This window comes from Heptranchias perlo, chromosome 43, assembly GCF_035084215.1.
Source record: "Heptranchias perlo isolate sHepPer1 chromosome 43, sHepPer1.hap1, whole genome shotgun sequence".
NCBI lineage: Eukaryota > Metazoa > Chordata > Chondrichthyes > Hexanchiformes > Hexanchidae > Heptranchias > Heptranchias perlo.
In genome coordinates, this window is record NC_090367.1 from 305,364 (window position 1) to 325,216 (window position 19,853).

Below are 19,853 nucleotides of genomic sequence, written 5' to 3' on the forward strand. Positions count from 1 at the left end.
AGAGGGTGGGGGAGAGGGGAAACTGAGGGTGGGGAGAGGGGAATCCGAGGATGAGGAGAGGGGAAACTGAGAGTGGGGAGAGGGGAATCCGAGGGCGGGGAGAACACTCCCAGGGCAGGTACAGGGTTAGATACAGAGTAAAGCTCCCTCTACACTGTCCCATCAAACACTCCCAGGGCAGGTACAGGGTTAGATACAGAGTAAAGCTCCCTCTACACTGTCCCATCAAACACTCCCAGGGCAGGTACAGGGTTCGATACAGAGTAAAGCTCCCTCTACACTGTCCCATCAAACACTCCCAGGGCAGGTACAGGGTTAGATACAGAGTAAAGCTCCCTCTACACCGTCCCATCAAACACTCCCAGGGCAGGTACAGGGTTAGATACAGAGTAAAGCTCCCTCTACACCGTCCCATCAAACACTCCCAGGGCAGGTACAGGGTTAGATACAGAGTAAAGCTCCCTCTACACTGTCCCATCAAACACTCCCGGGGCAGGTACAGGGTTAGATACAGAGTAAAGCTCCCTCTACACCGTCCCATCAAACACTCCCAGGGCAGGTACAGGGTTAGATACAGAGTAAAGCTCCCTCTACACTGTCCCATCAAACACTCCCAGGGCAGGTACAGGGTTAGATACAGAGTAAAGCTCCCTCTACACTGTCCCATCAAACACTCCCAGGGCAGGTACAGGGTTAGATACAGAGTAAAGCTCCCTCTACACTGTCCCATCAAACACTCCCGGGGCAGGTACAGGGTTAGATACAGAGTAAAGCTCCCTCTACACTGTCCCGTCAGTTGAAAATCTACTCCAATTACTTATATTTGCAGGGTACCCACGAGGAACATCTCATCATGTTTAAAAATTAGGAGAAAAGGGAATAACGAGCAGGGATAGACATTTCCAGGTCAGGTATTGCACAAGTTAAATGCGGAGAAAAGCTTCTTCCAAATTGTCGTTTGACGCACTCCCACTTAGGTATAGCATAGACTAGCTGCAGAGTAAAGCTCACTCTACACTGCCTCATCAAGCACTCCTGGGGCAGCTATATCGTGGATTAGATGCAGACTCAAGCTTCCTTTAAACTATTCCTTCAAGCACTCCCATGTTTCATACGTGCAGGGTAAAACCCCCTCGACTCTTTCCTCTCAAGCAAGAATGCTGAGTTATGGAATGTTTTAGGTTAAAGGCATAAAAATCCTTCCACTCTGCCCCATCAGCTCCCCAAACTGCTACCAGGGTGAGTTACTGGACGACAGTCAGCACCAGGAAGTGTATCACATGGAACAGGGGAGGAGAGGAGGAAAAAGAATAAAAATGGAGAAAGAAAACACTGCCTGATCAAATGTTTCCAGTTGAGGTACAGTCTTGGATGTAAAACAGGCGCTCTCGATTCTCTCCGAACAATATTAATCATGATTGAGGTTCACAGTTGAGTGACAATTCATGCTGGATTGTGGATATTTTGTTCCCTGCCTTTGGCATCTAACTGGATTGAGACTGCCTGAAACTCATTTCATAAACAGCCAGCGTCCATCTCCTGAGGCTGAGCTGTATTCAATACCAGAGGCCATCGAGGCACTACAAGGCTCCAGATACTGGGAATTCGTCCAATTTGATTCTTCTCAATGTTGTTGTTCTGCAAATCATTCTTTCGCAAAAACGGTATTTAGTCACTCATTCAGAAAGGGAACAGGGATGTGATAACTCGGAACAGGATGTGTGACTACATAAATACTGACTGAACCGTTTAACTGGCATCCAGTGACTTTGTCATGAAGGTGGTTGGACTGCTTCTCATTTCCATCACTGTGGTTGTTGGTTATCTTAGTAAGTGATGTTTATATTGTACGTATTGTAGCTTAGCATTGGGAGAATAATGTAGCTTCGCAGAATGGGATTATTATACCTTTCAAATCTCACTGAACTGGTGTTAATAACCCCACATAAGGGTAATATATGGTGATATTCTATAATACCTCACATAAGAGTAATATATGGTGATATTCTATATTACCTCACATAAGGGTAATATATGGTGATATTCTATATTACCTCACATAAGGGTAATATATGGTGATATTCTATAATACCTCATATAAGGGTAATATATGGTGATATTCTATAATGCCTCACATAAGGGTAATATATGGTGATATTCTATATTACCTCACATAAGGGTAATATATGGCGATATTCCATAATAACTCACATAAGGGTAATATATGGTGATATTCTATAATACCCCACATAAGGGTAATATATGGTGATATTCTATAATACCTCATATAAGGGTAATATATGGTGATATTCTATAATTCCTCACATAAGGGTAATATATGGTGATATTCTATATTACCTCACATAAGGGTAATATATGGCGATATTCCATAATAACTCACATAAGGGTAATATATGGTGATATTCTATAATACCCCACATAAGGGTAATATATGGTGATATTCTATAATACCTCATATAAGGGTAATATATGGTGATATTCTATAATTCCTCACATAAGGGTAATATATGGCGATATTCCATAATAACTCACATAAGGGTAATATATGGTGATATTCTATAATACCTCACATGAGGGTAATATATGGTGATATTCTATATTACCTCACAGAAGGGTAATATATGGCGATATTCCATAATAACTCACATAGGGGTAATATATGGTGATATTCTATAATACCTCATATAAGGGTAATATATGGTGATATTCTATAATAACTCACATAGGGGTAATATATGGTGATATTCTATAATACCTCATATAAGGGTAATATATGGTGATATTCTATAATACCTCACATGAGGGTAATATATGGTGATATTCCATAATACCTCATATAAGGGTAATATATGGTGATATTCTATAATACCTCACATGAGGGTAATATATGGTGATATTCCATAATACCTCACATAAGGGTAATATATGGTGATATTCTATAATACCTCACATGAGGGTAATATATGGTGATATTCCATAATAACTCACATAAGGGTAATATATGGTGATATTCTATAATAACTCATATAAGAGTAATATATGGTGATATTCCATAATAACTCACATAAGGGTAATATATGGTGATATTCTGTAATACCTCACATAAGGGTAATATATGGTGATATTCTATAATACCTCACATGAGGGTAATATATGGTGATATTCCATAATAACTCACATAAGGGTAATATATGGTGATATTCTGTAATACCTCACATAAGGGTAATATATGGTGATATTCTATAATACCCCACATAAGGGTAATATATGGTGATATTCTATAATAACTCATATAAGGGTAATATATGGTGATATTCTATAATACCCCACATAAGGGTAATATATGGTGATATTCTATAATAACTCACATAAGGGTAATATATGGTGATATTCTATAATAACTCACATAAGGGTAATATATGGTGATATTCTATAATACCTCATATAAGGGTAATATATGGTGATATTCTATAATAACTCACATAAGGGTAATATATGGTGATATTCTATAATACCTCACATAAGGGTAATATATGGTGATATTCCATAATAACTCACATAAGGGTAATATATGGTGATATTCTATAATACCTCATATAAGGGTAATATATGGTGATATTCTATAATAACTCACATAAGGGTAATATATGGTGATATTCTATAATAACTCACATAAGGGTAATATATGGTGATATTCTATAATACCTCATATAAGGGTAATATATGGTGATATTCTATAATAACTCACATAAGGGTAATATATGGTGATATTCTATAATACCTCACATAAGGGTAATATATGGTGATATTCCATAATAACTCACATGAGGGTAATATATGGTGATATTCCATAATACCCCACATAAGGGTAATATATGGTGATATTCTATAATACCTCACATAAGGGTAATATATGGTGATATTCTATAATAACTCACATAAGGGTAATATATGGTGATATTCTATAATACCTCATATAAGGGTAATATATGGTGATATTCTATAATACCTCACATAAGGGTAATATATGGTGATATTCTATAATAACTCACATAAGGGTAATATATGGTGATATTCTATAATACCTCATATAAGGGTAATATATGGTGATATTCTATAATACCTCATATAAGGGTAATATATGGTGATATTCTATAATACCCCACATAAGGGTAATATATGGTGATATTCTATAATATCTCACATAAGGGTAATATATGGTGATATTCCATAATAACTCACATAAGGGTAATATATGGTGATATTCTATAATAACTCACATAAGGGTAATATATGGTGATATTCTATAATACCCCACATAAGGGTAATATATGGTGATATTCTATAATACCCCACATAAGGGTAATATATGGTGATATTCTATAATACCCCACATAAGGGTAATATATGGTGATATTCTATAATACCCCACATGAGGGTAATATATGGTGATATTCTATAATACCCCACATGAGGGTAATATATGGTGATACTCCATAATAACTCACATAAGGGTAATATATGGTGATATTCTATAATACCCCACATAATGGTAATATATGGTGATATTCCATAATAACTCACATAAGGGTAATATATGGTGATATTCTATAATACCTCACATAAGGGTAATATATGGTGATATTCTATAATACCCCACATAAGGGTAATATATGGTGATATTCTATAATACCTCACATAAGGGTAATATATGGTGATATTCTATAATACCCCACATAAGGGTAATATATGGTGATATTCTATAATACCCCACATAAGGGTAATATATGGTGATATTCTATAATACCCCACATAAGGGTAATATATGGTGATATTCTATAATACCTCACATAAGGGTAATATATGGTGATATTCTATAATACCCCACATAAGGGTAATATATGGTGATATTCTATAATACCTCACATAAGGGTAATATATGGTGATATTCTATAATACCTCACATAAGGGTAATATATGGTGATATTCTATAATACCTCACATAAGGGTAATATATGGTGATATTCTATAATAACTCACATAAGGGTAATATATGGTGATATTCTATAATAACTCATATAAGGGTAATATATGGTGATATTCTATAATAACTCATATAAGGGTAATATATGGTGATATTCTATAATACCCCACATAAGGGTAATATATGGTGATATTATATAATAACTCACAAAAGGGTAATATATGGTGATATTCTATAATACCCCACATAAGGGTAATATATGGTGATATTCCATAATAACTCACATAAGGGTAATATATGGTGATATTCTATAATACCCCACATAAGGGTAATATATGGTGATATTCTATAATACCCCACATAAGGGTAATATATGGTGATATTCTATAATACCTCACATAAGGGTAATATATGGTGATATTCCATAATAACTCACATGAGGGTAATATATGGTGATATTCTATAATACCTCACATAAGGGTAATATATGGTGATATTCTATAATACCTCACATAAGGGTAATATATGGTGATATTCTATAATACCCCACCTAAGGGTAATATATGGTGATATTCTATAATACCCCACATAAGGGTAATATATGGTGATATTCCATAATAACTCACATAAGGGTAATATATGGTGATATTCTATAATAACTCACATAAGGGTAATATATGGTGATATTCTATAATACCTCACATGAGGGTAATATATGGTGATATTCTATAATACCTCACATAAGGGTAATATATGGTGATATTCCATAATAACTCACATAAGGGTAATATATGGTGATATTCTATAATAACTCACATAAGGATAATATATGGTGATATTCTATAATACCTCACATGAGGGTAATATATGGTGATATTCTATAATACCTCATATAAGGGTAATATATGGTGATATTCTATAATAACTCACATAAGGGTAATATATGGTGATATTCTATAATACCTCACATAAGGGTAATATATGGTGATATTCTATAATACCCCACATAAGGGTAATATATGGTGATATTCTATAATACCCCACATAAGGGTAATATATGGTGATATTCTATAATACCCCACATAAGGGTAATATATGGTGATATTCTATAATACCCCACATAAGGGTAATATATGGTGATATTCTATAATACCCCACATAAGGGTAATATATGGTGATATTCTATAATACCCCACATGAGGGTAATATATGGTGATATTCTATAATACCCCACATGAGGGTAATATATGGTGATACTCCATAATAACTCACATAAGGGTAATATATGGTGATATTCTATAATACCCCACATAATGGTAATATATGGTGATATTCCATAATAACTCACATAAGGGTAATATATGGTGATATTCTATAATACCTCACATAAGGGTAATATATGGTGATATTCTATAATACCCCACATAAGGGTAATATATGGTGATATTCTATAATACCTCACATAAGGGTAATATATGGTGATATTCTATAATACCCCACATAAGGGTAATATATGGTGATATTCTATAATACCCCACATAAGGGTAATATATGGTGATATTCTATAATACCCCACATAAGGGTAATATATGGTGATATTCTATAATACCTCACATAAGGGTAATATATGGTGATATTCTATAATACCCCACATAAGGGTAATATATGGTGATATTCTATAATACCTCACATAAGGGTAATATATGGTGATATTCTATAATACCCCACATAATGGTAATATATGGTGATATTCCATAATAACTCACATAAGGGTAATATATGGTGATATTCTATAATACCTCACATAAGGGTAATATATGGTGATATTCTATAATACCCCACATAAGGGTAATATATGGTGATATTCTATAATACCTCACATAAGGGTAATATATGGTGATATTCTATAATACCCCACATAAGGGTAATATATGGTGATATTCTATAATACCCCACATAAGGGTAATATATGGTGATATTCTATAATACCCCACATAAGGGTAATATATGGTGATATTCTATAATACCTCACATAAGGGTAATATATGGTGATATTCTATAATACCCCACATAAGGGTAATATATGGTGATATTCTATAATACCTCACATAAGGGTAATATATGGTGATATTCTATAATACCTCACATAAGGGTAATATATGGTGATATTCTATAATACCTCACATAAGGGTAATATATGGTGATATTCTATAATAACTCACATAAGGGTAATATATGGTGATATTCTATAATAACTCATATAAGGGTAATATATGGTGATATTCTATAATAACTCATATAAGGGTAATATATGGTGATATTCTATAATACCCCACATAAGGGTAATATATGGTGATATTATATAATAACTCACAAAAGGGTAATATATGGTGATATTCTATAATACCCCACATAAGGGTAATATATGGTGATATTCCATAATAACTCACATAAGGGTAATATATGGTGATATTCTATAATACCCCACATAAGGGTAATATATGGTGATATTCTATAATACCCCACATAAGGGTAATATATGGTGATATTCTATAATACCTCACATAAGGGTAATATATGGTGATATTCCATAATAACTCACATGAGGGTAATATATGGTGATATTCTATAATACCTCACATAAGGGTAATATATGGTGATATTCTATAATACCTCACATAAGGGTAATATATGGTGATATTCTATAATACCCCACCTAAGGGTAATATATGGTGATATTCTATAATACCCCACATAAGGGTAATATATGGTGATATTCCATAATAACTCACATAAGGGTAATATATGGTGATATTCTATAATAACTCACATAAGGGTAATATATGGTGATATTCTATAATACCTCACATGAGGGTAATATATGGTGATATTCTATAATACCTCACATAAGGGTAATATATGGTGATATTCCATAATAACTCACATAAGGGTAATATATGGTGATATTCTATAATAACTCACATAAGGATAATATATGGTGATATTCTATAATACCTCACATGAGGGTAATATATGGTGATATTCTATAATACCTCATATAAGGGTAATATATGGTGATATTCTATAATAACTCACATAAGGGTAATATATGGTGATATTCTATAATACCTCACATAAGGGTAATATATGGTGATATTCTATAATACCCCACATAAGGGTAATATATGGTGATATTCTATAATACCCCACATAAGGGTAATATATGGTGATATTCTATAATACCCCACATAAGGGTAATATATGGTGATATTCTATAATACCCCACATAAGGGTAATATATGGTGATATTCCATAATAACTCACATAAGGGTAATATATGGTGATATTCCGTAATAACTCACATAAGGGTAACATATGGTGATATTCTATAATACCTCCTATAAGGGTAATATATGTTGATATTCTATAATACCTCACATAAGGGTAATATATGGTGATATTCCATAATAACTCACATAAGGGTAATATATGGTGATATTCCGTAATAACTCACATAAGGGTAATATATGGTGATATTCTATAATACCTCACATAAGGGTAATATATGGTGATATTCTATAATACCCCACATAAGGGTAATATATGGTGATATTCTATAATACCTCATATAAGGGTAATATATGGTGATATTCTATAATAACTCACATAAGGGTAATATATGGTGATATTCCATAATAACTCACATAAGGGTAATATATGGTGATATTCTATAATACCCCACATAAGGGTAATATATGGTGATATTCCATAATACCTCACATAAGGGTAATATATGGTGATATTCCATAATAACTCACATAAGGGTAATATATGGTGATATTCTATAATACCTCACATAAGGGTAATATATGGTGATATTCTATAATACCCCACATAAGGGTAATATATGGTGATATTCTATAATACCTCACATAAGGGTAATATATGGTGATATTCTATAATACCCCACATAAGGGTAATATATGGTGATATTCTATAATACCCCACATAAGGGTAATATATGGTGATATTCTATAATACCCCACATAAGGGTAATATATGGTGATATTCTATAATACCTCACATAAGGGTAATATATGGTGATATTCTATAATACCCCACATAAGGGTAATATATGGTGATATTCTATAATACCTCACATAAGGGTAATATATGGTGATATTCTATAATACCTCACATAAGGGTAATATATGGTGATATTCTATAATACCTCACATAAGGGTAATATATGGTGATATTCTATAATAACTCACATAAGGGTAATATATGGTGATATTCTATAATAACTCATATAAGGGTAATATATGGTGATATTCTATAATAACTCATATAAGGGTAATATATGGTGATATTCTATAATACCCCACATAAGGGTAATATATGGTGATATTATATAATAACTCACATAAGGGTAATATATGGTGATATTCTATAATACCCCACATAAGGGTAATATATGGTGATATTCCATAATAACTCACATAAGGGTAATATATGGTGATATTCTATAATACCCCACATAAGGGTAATATATGGTGATATTCTATAATACCCCACATAAGGGTAATATATGGTGATATTCTATAATACCTCACATAAGGGTAATATATGGTGATATTCCATAATAACTCACATGAGGGTAATATATGGTGATATTCTATAATACCTCACATAAGGGTAATATATGGTGATATTCTATAATACCTCACATAAGGGTAATATATGGTGATATTCTATAATACCCCACCTAAGGGTAATATATGGTGATATTCTATAATACCCCACATAAGGGTAATATATGGTGATATTCCATAATAACTCACATAAGGGTAATATATGGTGATATTCTATAATAACTCACATAAGGGTAATATATGGTGATATTCTATAATACCTCACATGAGGGTAATATATGGTGATATTCTATAATACCTCATATAAGGGTAATATATGGTGATATTCTATAATAACTCACATAAGGGTAATATATGGTGATATTCTATAATACCTCACATAAGGGTAATATATGGTGATATTCTATAATACCCCACATAAGGGTAATATATGGTGATATTCTATAATACCCCACATAAGGGTAATATATGGTGATATTCTATAATACCCCACATAAGGGTAATATATGGTGATATTCTATAATACCCCACATAAGGGTAATATATGGTGATATTCCATAATAACTCACATAAGGGTAATATATGGTGATATTCCGTAATAACTCACATAAGGGTAACATATGGTGATATTCTATAATACCTCCTATAAGGGTAATATATGGTGATATTCTATAATACCTCACATAAGGGTAATATATGGTGATATTCCATAATAACTCACATAAGGGTAATATATGGTGATATTCCGTAATAACTCACATAAGGGTAATATATGGTGATATTCTATAATACCTCACATAAGGGTAATATATGGTGATATTCTATAATACCCCACATAAGGGTAATATATGGTGATATTCTATAGTACCTCATATAAGGGTAATATATGGTGATATTCTATAATAACTCACATAAGGGTAATATATGGTGATATTCCATAATAACTCACATAAGGGTAATATATGGTGATATTCTATAATACCTCACATCAGTGTAATATATGGTGATATTCTATAATACCCCACATAAGGGTAATATATGGTGATATTCTATAATACCCCACATAAGGGTAATATATGGTGATATTCTATAATACCCCACATAAGGGTAATATATGGTGATATTCTATAATACCTCACATAAGGGTAATATATGGTGATATTCCATAATAACTCACATAAGGGTAATATATGGTGATATTCCATAATAACTCACATAAGGGTAATATATGGTGATATTCTATAATACCTCACATAAGGGTAATATATGGTGATATTCTATAATACCCCACATAAGGGTAATATATGGTGATATTCTATAATACCTCACATAAGGGTAATATATGGTGATATTCCATAATAACTCACATAAGGGTAATATATGGTGATATTCTATAATACCCCACATAAGGGTAATATATGGTGATATTCTATAATACCTCACATAAGGGTAATATATGGTGATATTCCATAATAACTCACATAAGGGTAATATATGGTGATATTCCATAATAACTCACATAAGGGTAATATATGGTGATATTCTATAATAACTCACATAAGGGTAATATATGGTGATATTCCATAATAACTCACATAAGGGTAATATATGGTGATATTCTATAATACCCCACATAAGGGTAATATATGGTGATATTCTATAATACCCCACATAAGGGTAATATATGGTGATATTCTATAATAACTCACATAAGGGTAATATATGGTGATATTCTATAATACCTCACATAAGGGTAATATATGGTGATATTCTATAATACCTCACATGAGGGTAATATATGGTGATATTCTATAATACCCCACATAAGGGTAATATATGGTGATATTCCATAATAACTCACATAAGGGTAATATATGGTGATATTCCATAATAACTCACATAAGGGTAATATATGGTGATATTCTATAATAACTCATATAAGGGTAATATATGGTGATATTCTATAATACCTCACATAAGGGTAATATATGGTGATATTCTATAATAACTCACATAAGGGTAATATATGGTGATATTCTATAATAACTCATATAAGGGTAATATATGGTGATATTCTATAATAACTCATATAAGGGTAATATATGGTGATATTCTATAATACCCCACATAAGGGTAATATATGGTGATATTATATAATAACTCACATAAGGGTAATATATGGTGATATTCTATAATACCCCACATAAGGGTAATATATGGTGATATTCCATAATAACTCACATAAGGGTAATATATGGTGATATTCTATAATACCCCACATAAGGGTAATATATGGTGATATTCTATAATACCCCACATAAGGGTAATATATGGTGATATTCTATAATACCTCACATAAGGGTAATATATGGTGATATTCCATAATAACTCACATGAGGGTAATATATGGTGATATTCTATAATACCTCACATAAGGGTAATATATGGTGATATTCTATAATACCTCACATAAGGGTAATATATGGTGATATTCTATAATACCCCACCTAAGGGTAATATATGGTGATATTCTATAATACCCCACATAAGTGTAATATATGGTGATATTCCATAATAACTCACATAAGGGTAATATATGGTGATATTCTATAATAACTCACATAAGGGTAATATATGGTGATATTCTATAATACCTCACATGAGGGTAATATATGGTGATATTCTATAATACCTCATATAAGGGTAATATATGGTGATATTCTATAATAACTCACATAAGGGTAATATATGGTGATATTCTATAATACCTCACATAAGGGTAATATATGGTGATATTCTATAATACCCCACATAAGGGTAATATATGGTGATATTCTATAATACCCCACATAAGGGTAATATATGGTGATATTCTATAATACCCCACATAAGGGTAATATATGGTGATATTCTATAATACCCCACATAAGGGTAATATATGGTGATATTCCATAATAACTCACATAAGGGTAATATATGGTGATATTCCGTAATAACTCACATAAGGGTAACATATGGTGATATTCTATAATACCTCCTATAAGGGTAATATATGGTGATATTCTATAATACCTCACATAAGGGTAATATATGGTGATATTCCATAATAACTCACATAAGGGTAATATATGGTGATATTCCGTAATAACTCACATAAGGGTAATATATGGTGATATTCTATAATACCTCACATAAGGGTAATATATGGTGATATTCTATAATACCCCACATAAGGGTAATATATGGTGATATTCTATAGTACCTCATATAAGGGTAATATATGGTGATATTCTATAATAACTCACATAAGGGTAATATATGGTGATATTCCATAATAACTCACATAAGGGTAATATATGGTGATATTCTATAATACCTCACATCAGTGTAATATATGGTGATATTCTATAATACCCCACATAAGGGTAATATATGGTGATATTCTATAATACCCCACATAAGGGTAATATATGGTGATATTCTATAATACCCCACATAAGGGTAATATATGGTGATATTCTATAATACCTCACATAAGGGTAATATATGGTGATATTCCATAATAACTCACATAAGGGTAATATATGGTGATATTCCATAATAACTCACATAAGGGTAATATATGGTGATATTCTATAATACCTCACATAAGGGTAATATATGGTGATATTCTATAATACCCCACATAAGGGTAATATATGGTGATATTCTATAATACCTCACATAAGGGTAATATATGGTGATATTCCATAATAACTCACATAAGGGTAATATATGGTGATATTCTATAATACCCCACATAAGGGTAATATATGGTGATATTCTATAATACCTCACATAAGGGTAATATATGGTGATATTCCATAATAACTCACATAAGGGTAATATATGGTGATATTCCATAATAACTCACATAAGGGTAATATATGGTGATATTCTATAATAACTCACATAAGGGTAATATATGGTGATATTCCATAATAACTCACATAAGGGTAATATATGGTGATATTCTATAATACCCCACATAAGGGTAATATATGGTGATATTCTATAATACCCCACATAAGGGTAATATATGGTGATATTCTATAATAACTCACATAAGGGTAATATATGGTGATATTCTATAATACCTCACATAAGGGTAATATATGGTGATATTCTATAATACCTCACATGAGGGTAATATATGGTGATATTCTATAATACCCCACATAAGGGTAATATATGGTGATATTCCATAATAACTCACATAAGGGTAATATATGGTGATATTCCATAATAACTCACATAAGGGTAATATATGGTGATATTCTATAATAACTCATATAAGGGTAATATATGGTGATATTCTATAATACCTCACATAAGGGTAATATATGGTGATATTCTATAATAACTCACATAAGGGTAATATATGGTGATATTCTATAATAACTCATATAAGGGTAATATATGGTGATATTCTATAATAACTCATATAAGGGTAATATATGGTGATATTCTATAATACCCCACATAAGGGTAATATATGGTGATATTATATAATAACTCACATAAGGGTAATATATGGTGATATTCTATAATACCCCACATAAGGGTAATATATGGTGATATTCCATAATAACTCACATAAGGGTAATATATGGTGATATTCTATAATACCCCACATAAGGGTAATATATGGTGATATTCTATAATACCCCACATAAGGGTAATATATGGTGATATTCTATAATACCTCACATAAGGGTAATATATGGTGATATTCCATAATAACTCACATGAGGGTAATATATGGTGATATTCTATAATACCTCACATAAGGGTAATATATGGTGATATTCTATAATACCTCACATAAGGGTAATATATGGTGATATTCTATAATACCCCACCTAAGGGTAATATATGGTGATATTCTATAATACCCCACATAAGGGTAATATATGGTGATATTCCATAATAACTCACATAAGGGTAATATATGGTGATATTCTATAATAACTCACATAAGGGTAATATATGGTGATATTCTATAATACCTCACATGAGGGTAATATATGGTGATATTCTATAATACCTCATATAAGGGTAATATATGGTGATATTCTATAATAACTCACATAAGGGTAATATATGGTGATATTCTATAATACCTCACATAAGGGTAATATATGGTGATATTCTATAATACCCCACATAAGGGTAATATATGGTGATATTCTATAATACCCCACATAAGGGTAATATATGGTGATATTCTATAATACCCCACATAAGGGTAATATATGGTGATATTCTATAATACCCCACATAAGGGTAATATATGGTGATATTCCATAATAACTCACATAAGGGTAATATATGGTGATATTCCGTAATAACTCACATAAGGGTAACATATGGTGATATTCTATAATACCTCCTATAAGGGTAATATATGGTGATATTCTATAATACCTCACATAAGGGTAATATATGGTGATATTCCATAATAACTCACATAAGGGTAATATATGGTGATATTCCGTAATAACTCACATAAGGGTAATATATGGTGATATTCTATAATACCTCACATAAGGGTAATATATGGTGATATTCTATAATACCCCACATAAGGGTAATATATGGTGATATTCTATAATACCTCATATAAGGGTAATATATGGTGATATTCTATAATAACTCACATAAGGGTAATATATGGTGATATTCCATAATAACTCACATAAGGGTAATATATGGTGATATTCTATAATACCTCACATCAGTGTAATATATGGTGATATTCTATAATACCCCACATAAGGGTAATATATGGTGATATTCTATAATACCCCACATAAGGGTAATATATGGTGATATTCTATAATACCCCACATAAGGGTAATATATGGTGATATTCTATAATACCTCACATAAGGGTAATATATGGTGATATTCCATAATAACTCACATAAGGGTAATATATGGTGATATTCCATAATAACTCACATAAGGGTAATATATGGTGATATTCTATAATACCTCACATAAGGGTAATATATGGTGATATTCTATAATACCCCACATAAGGGTAATATATGGTGATATTCTATAATACCTCACATAAGGGTAATATATGGTGATATTCCATAATAACTCACATAAGGGTAATATATGGTGATATTCTATAATACCCCACATAAGGGTAATATATGGTGATATTCTATAATACCTCACATAAGGGTAATATATGGTGATATTCCATAATAACTCACATAAGGGTAATATATGGTGATATTCCATAATAACTCACATAAGGGTAATATATGGTGATATTCTATAATAACTCACATAAGGGTAATATATGGTGATATTCCATAATAACTCACATAAGGGTAATATATGGTGATATTCTATAATACCCCACATAAGGGTAATATATGGTGATATTCTATAATACCCCACATAAGGGTAATATATGGTGATATTCTATAATAACTCACATAAGGGTAATATATGGTGATATTCTATAATACCTCACATAAGGGTAATATATGGTGATATTCTATAATACCTCACATGAGGGTAATATATGTTGATATTCTATAATACCCCACATAAGGGTAATATATGGTGATATTCCATAATAACTCACATAAGGGTAATATATGGTGATATTCCATAATAACTCACATAAGGGTAATATATGGTGATATTCTATAATAACTCATATAAGGGTAATATATGGTGATATTCTATAATACCTCACATCAGGGTAATATATGGTGATATTCTATAATAACTCATATAAGGGTAATATATGGTGATATTCCATAATAACTCATATAAGGGTAATATATGGTGATATTCTATAATACCCCACATAAGGGTAATATATGGTGATATTCCATAATAACTCATATAAGGGTAATATATGGTGATATTCCATAATAACTCATAATAGGGTAATATATGGTGATATTCTATAATACCTCATATAAGGGTAATATATGGTGATATTCTATATTACCTCACATACGGAGACCCGGGGCCATGGAAGGGTTTGAAAATAAGGTCAAGACCCCTGAAAATAATACAGTGGGGGACAAAGAGATAAAAGTGGAAAATGTGCAGTCTTTCGCCCCAATTGTAACCTAACCGACCTGGCGGGAGCGGGGCACATTGGGGCCCGAAGCCTGTTTTGCAGCCCTGATTCTACATTCCATTGAAGTACAAAACGGGTGTTGGACCAGAACACGACGGGAGGATTCGGTTAAAATCGGGGCTGGAGTGGCTGGAACTGATCAGCAGTTATTGGGATTTTATTGGAGAGAGGAGGATTGGGGATTGTTAAAATGAGCTGATATCTCAGAGATCGGTTGTTTTTTGCCCACCTGCTAATCACCCAGCAACTTTTGCTGAGGGGCCTTTTTTATGATGCGATTGATTCAAATGTTTGATGTGTTTCCAGTGAGAGTCCCCCTCCCTTTTAAAAACAGTCCTCCTCTGGCTAATTAGCAGTTGTCTGTAAGAGGTCGGTGTTTGGGTTAACAATCTGTGTCATTTTCTGTTCTATTCCAGATCTGATCAAGGATAAGGTGAGTCCATTGTTAAATAGAATCAAATTAAAACCAATTAAAAGAAATGAGGAATAGTTGATTATGAATGTTTCTCCACTGCTCAATGTTGTCTCCTGCAGGCAGAATGTGAAGGTTACCCCACCTTTTACTGTTCGAACTGGTACCCCCAGGAAACCATCTGTGGCTCAAATGGCCGAACATATCCTGATCGATGCACGTTGTGTCTTTATGAATGGTAAGTATGGGGATGTCCAGTTGTTTTGTGTAACACGAGTGTAACAGAATTTAGAGAGATTGGCCTCAATTTTTCCTGGGAGGCATGTTGAGGACGGGAGGGTGAGCGAGCGGGAGAGAAATCCCCTCCCACGGGGGGGTGCCAGCACGAGGCCCACACTTAAATATTGCAGTTCTCACAAAAGTAATTTTGCAAAAACTTACTGTGGTCTCTCCTGGCCGCTCGGCGTCTCCCACCATGGTTCGATCGTCAGATTTCACCCTGTGCAGACCTCCCCCTGACTCCATGTTGGGGTCACGTGAATTCCAACCCCCTCATTTTGAGGGTCCAAGCCATTTCTCACCTCTCCCCCCCCCCCCTTCCCCCTCACTTCCACCCTTCTGGAGGCTGCTCTGAGTGAACTCACTGGACGTACCCACCTCCCGTGTTACACCGCGTCTGCCATGGGCTGGGGAAGAGGGAGGTCCCAGCGTGGGGAGACCTTTCCCCTTCTGACATGCCTGGCCTCGTAAAGGGCGGACGCAGGCTCCTTCCCTTACTAGGCCGACCGGGATTTCCCAGCTCAGGTGGGGACTCGGTGTATGCAGATCGCGGCCTCTCTCCGAGCTGTTCTGCCGGAGTTATGGTAGGAGTCTGGCAGAAAGGCCGAGGGGATTTGGTCTCAAAGAATTTTTGAAAAATACTTTTGTTTGTAACGACTGCTTTTGTTTTCAATTAAATTCATCTTGTGTTTTGATGTTTGATGCTTTGTAGAAAGTTTCAATGCTGAAACTTTGCAGCTCCCACTGGTGACTGGGAGCTGAATGGCCTCAGGTTTGTGCTGCCGGGGGTATTGTATCACGTACATTAGGCAGAAATGGCCAAGACTTTGGTCCTGCTCTACACCAATGTGTCAGCAGTGGCTCAGTTGGTATCTCTCACCTCTGAGACAGAAGGTCGTGGGTTCAAGCCCCCACTCCAGGTGAGCACAAAATCTAGGCCAACAATCCCAGTCCATACTGAGGGAGTACCGGATTGTCGGAGGGTCAGTACTGAGGGAGTACCGCATTGTCGGAGGGTCAGTACTGAGGGAGTACCGCATTGTCGGAGGGTCGGTACTGAGGGAGTACCGGATTGTCGGAGGGTCGGTACTGAGGGAGTACCGCATTGTCGGAGGGTCAGTACTGAGGGAGTGCTGCATTGTTGGAGGGACCGTCTTTCGGATGAGACGTTAAACCGAGGCCCCGTCTGCCCTCTCGGGTGGATGTAAAAGATCCCACGGCCACTATATGAAGAAGAGCAGGGGGAGTTCTCCCCGGTGTCCTGGGGCCGATATTTATCCCTCAACCAAAATCACTAAAAAACAGATTATCTGATCATTATCACATTGCTGTTTGTGGGATCTTGCTGTGTGCAAATTGGCTGGCCCGTTTCCTACATTACAACAGCAATGTGATAATGACCACATCATTTTTTTTTGTGTGATGTTAGTTGAGGGATAAATATTGGCCAGGATAAAAGGAGCTGGAACCCTGACCAGCCCTAACATCCCCTTTAATTGACCTCTCCCCCTTTAAATTTTACTTACGTGGTGTTTTCTGTTCCCACCACTAATGTGCGCCTGAAGCTACACTAATAATCGTGGAAAATTGGGCACAAACATCACCCTTTGATTTGTGTCTGTCTGAAACTGGCCATTCAGTCCCAGAATATCGGCAAAGCCGAAAACCCAGCCCGGTGTGTCGAAATGCGGATGAAACGATCGCGGTCCAAACACTGATTGTTAAACATCTTTCTACTCTCTCTCTCAGGATATCAGGTTTCATTATTTACATTGCTCATCGAGGGCCGTGCTGAAAGACCGGAATGGAATAAGAGTTGCAATTTAATTGAAAGGAAGAAATTGTGACTAGTTTTTCTTTAATTGTATAACTGGATGAATTCCCAATAACAGTAAATTGCTCCCAAATCACATGTTGTCATTATCATTGTAAGGTTGCTATTCTCTACTTGCTGAGTCCACTCCTCTGAATTCAAGTAATTTCATTATTGAATTTTTTTTAAGCGCTAAATTTCTGCTTAGTTCTGTTTTTTATATTACTTAATTTAAATTATTGGACAATTCAAATTTTTAATCAGGAGTAAGCTGTGTTTCACAGGACAAAATAATCGTCATCGCTGTGGCGCTGCAGAGTTTTCAGGCACAGATCTATTATTCTTCCACTGAAAACTCCACCTCTGAGCAGCCGACCTTGTTGTTGAATCTGGGAGTCCCGGCCCATTGTAGTGAACGGAGATCGCCTCCCACAGCCAGCGGGACAATCCCACCCAATTCCGCCAGCCCCTCTCTGCCTGAGAGGGATTCCCGCCCGGCCCATGGACAAAGCCGTAGACTCCGCCCCGGA

The 19,853-nt window shown here is 34.1% G+C and overlaps 1 protein-coding gene across 1 annotated transcript; it reads left to right on the forward strand.

The window, feature by feature from the left end:
• Positions 1 to 1,689: 1,689 nt before the first annotated feature.
• On the forward strand, positions 1,690 to 19,440 carry LOC137306352 (kazal-type inhibitor-like protein). The gene is made up of 4 exons (XM_067975508.1): positions 1,690 to 1,829; positions 17,236 to 17,252; positions 17,354 to 17,469; positions 19,260 to 19,440. The coding sequence occupies exons 1-4, from the start codon at positions 1,775 to 1,777 to the stop codon at positions 19,303 to 19,305; spliced, it is 234 nt and encodes a 77-aa protein (XP_067831609.1). The 5' UTR covers positions 1,690 to 1,774; the 3' UTR covers positions 19,306 to 19,440.
• Positions 19,441 to 19,853: the final 413 nt, after the last annotated feature.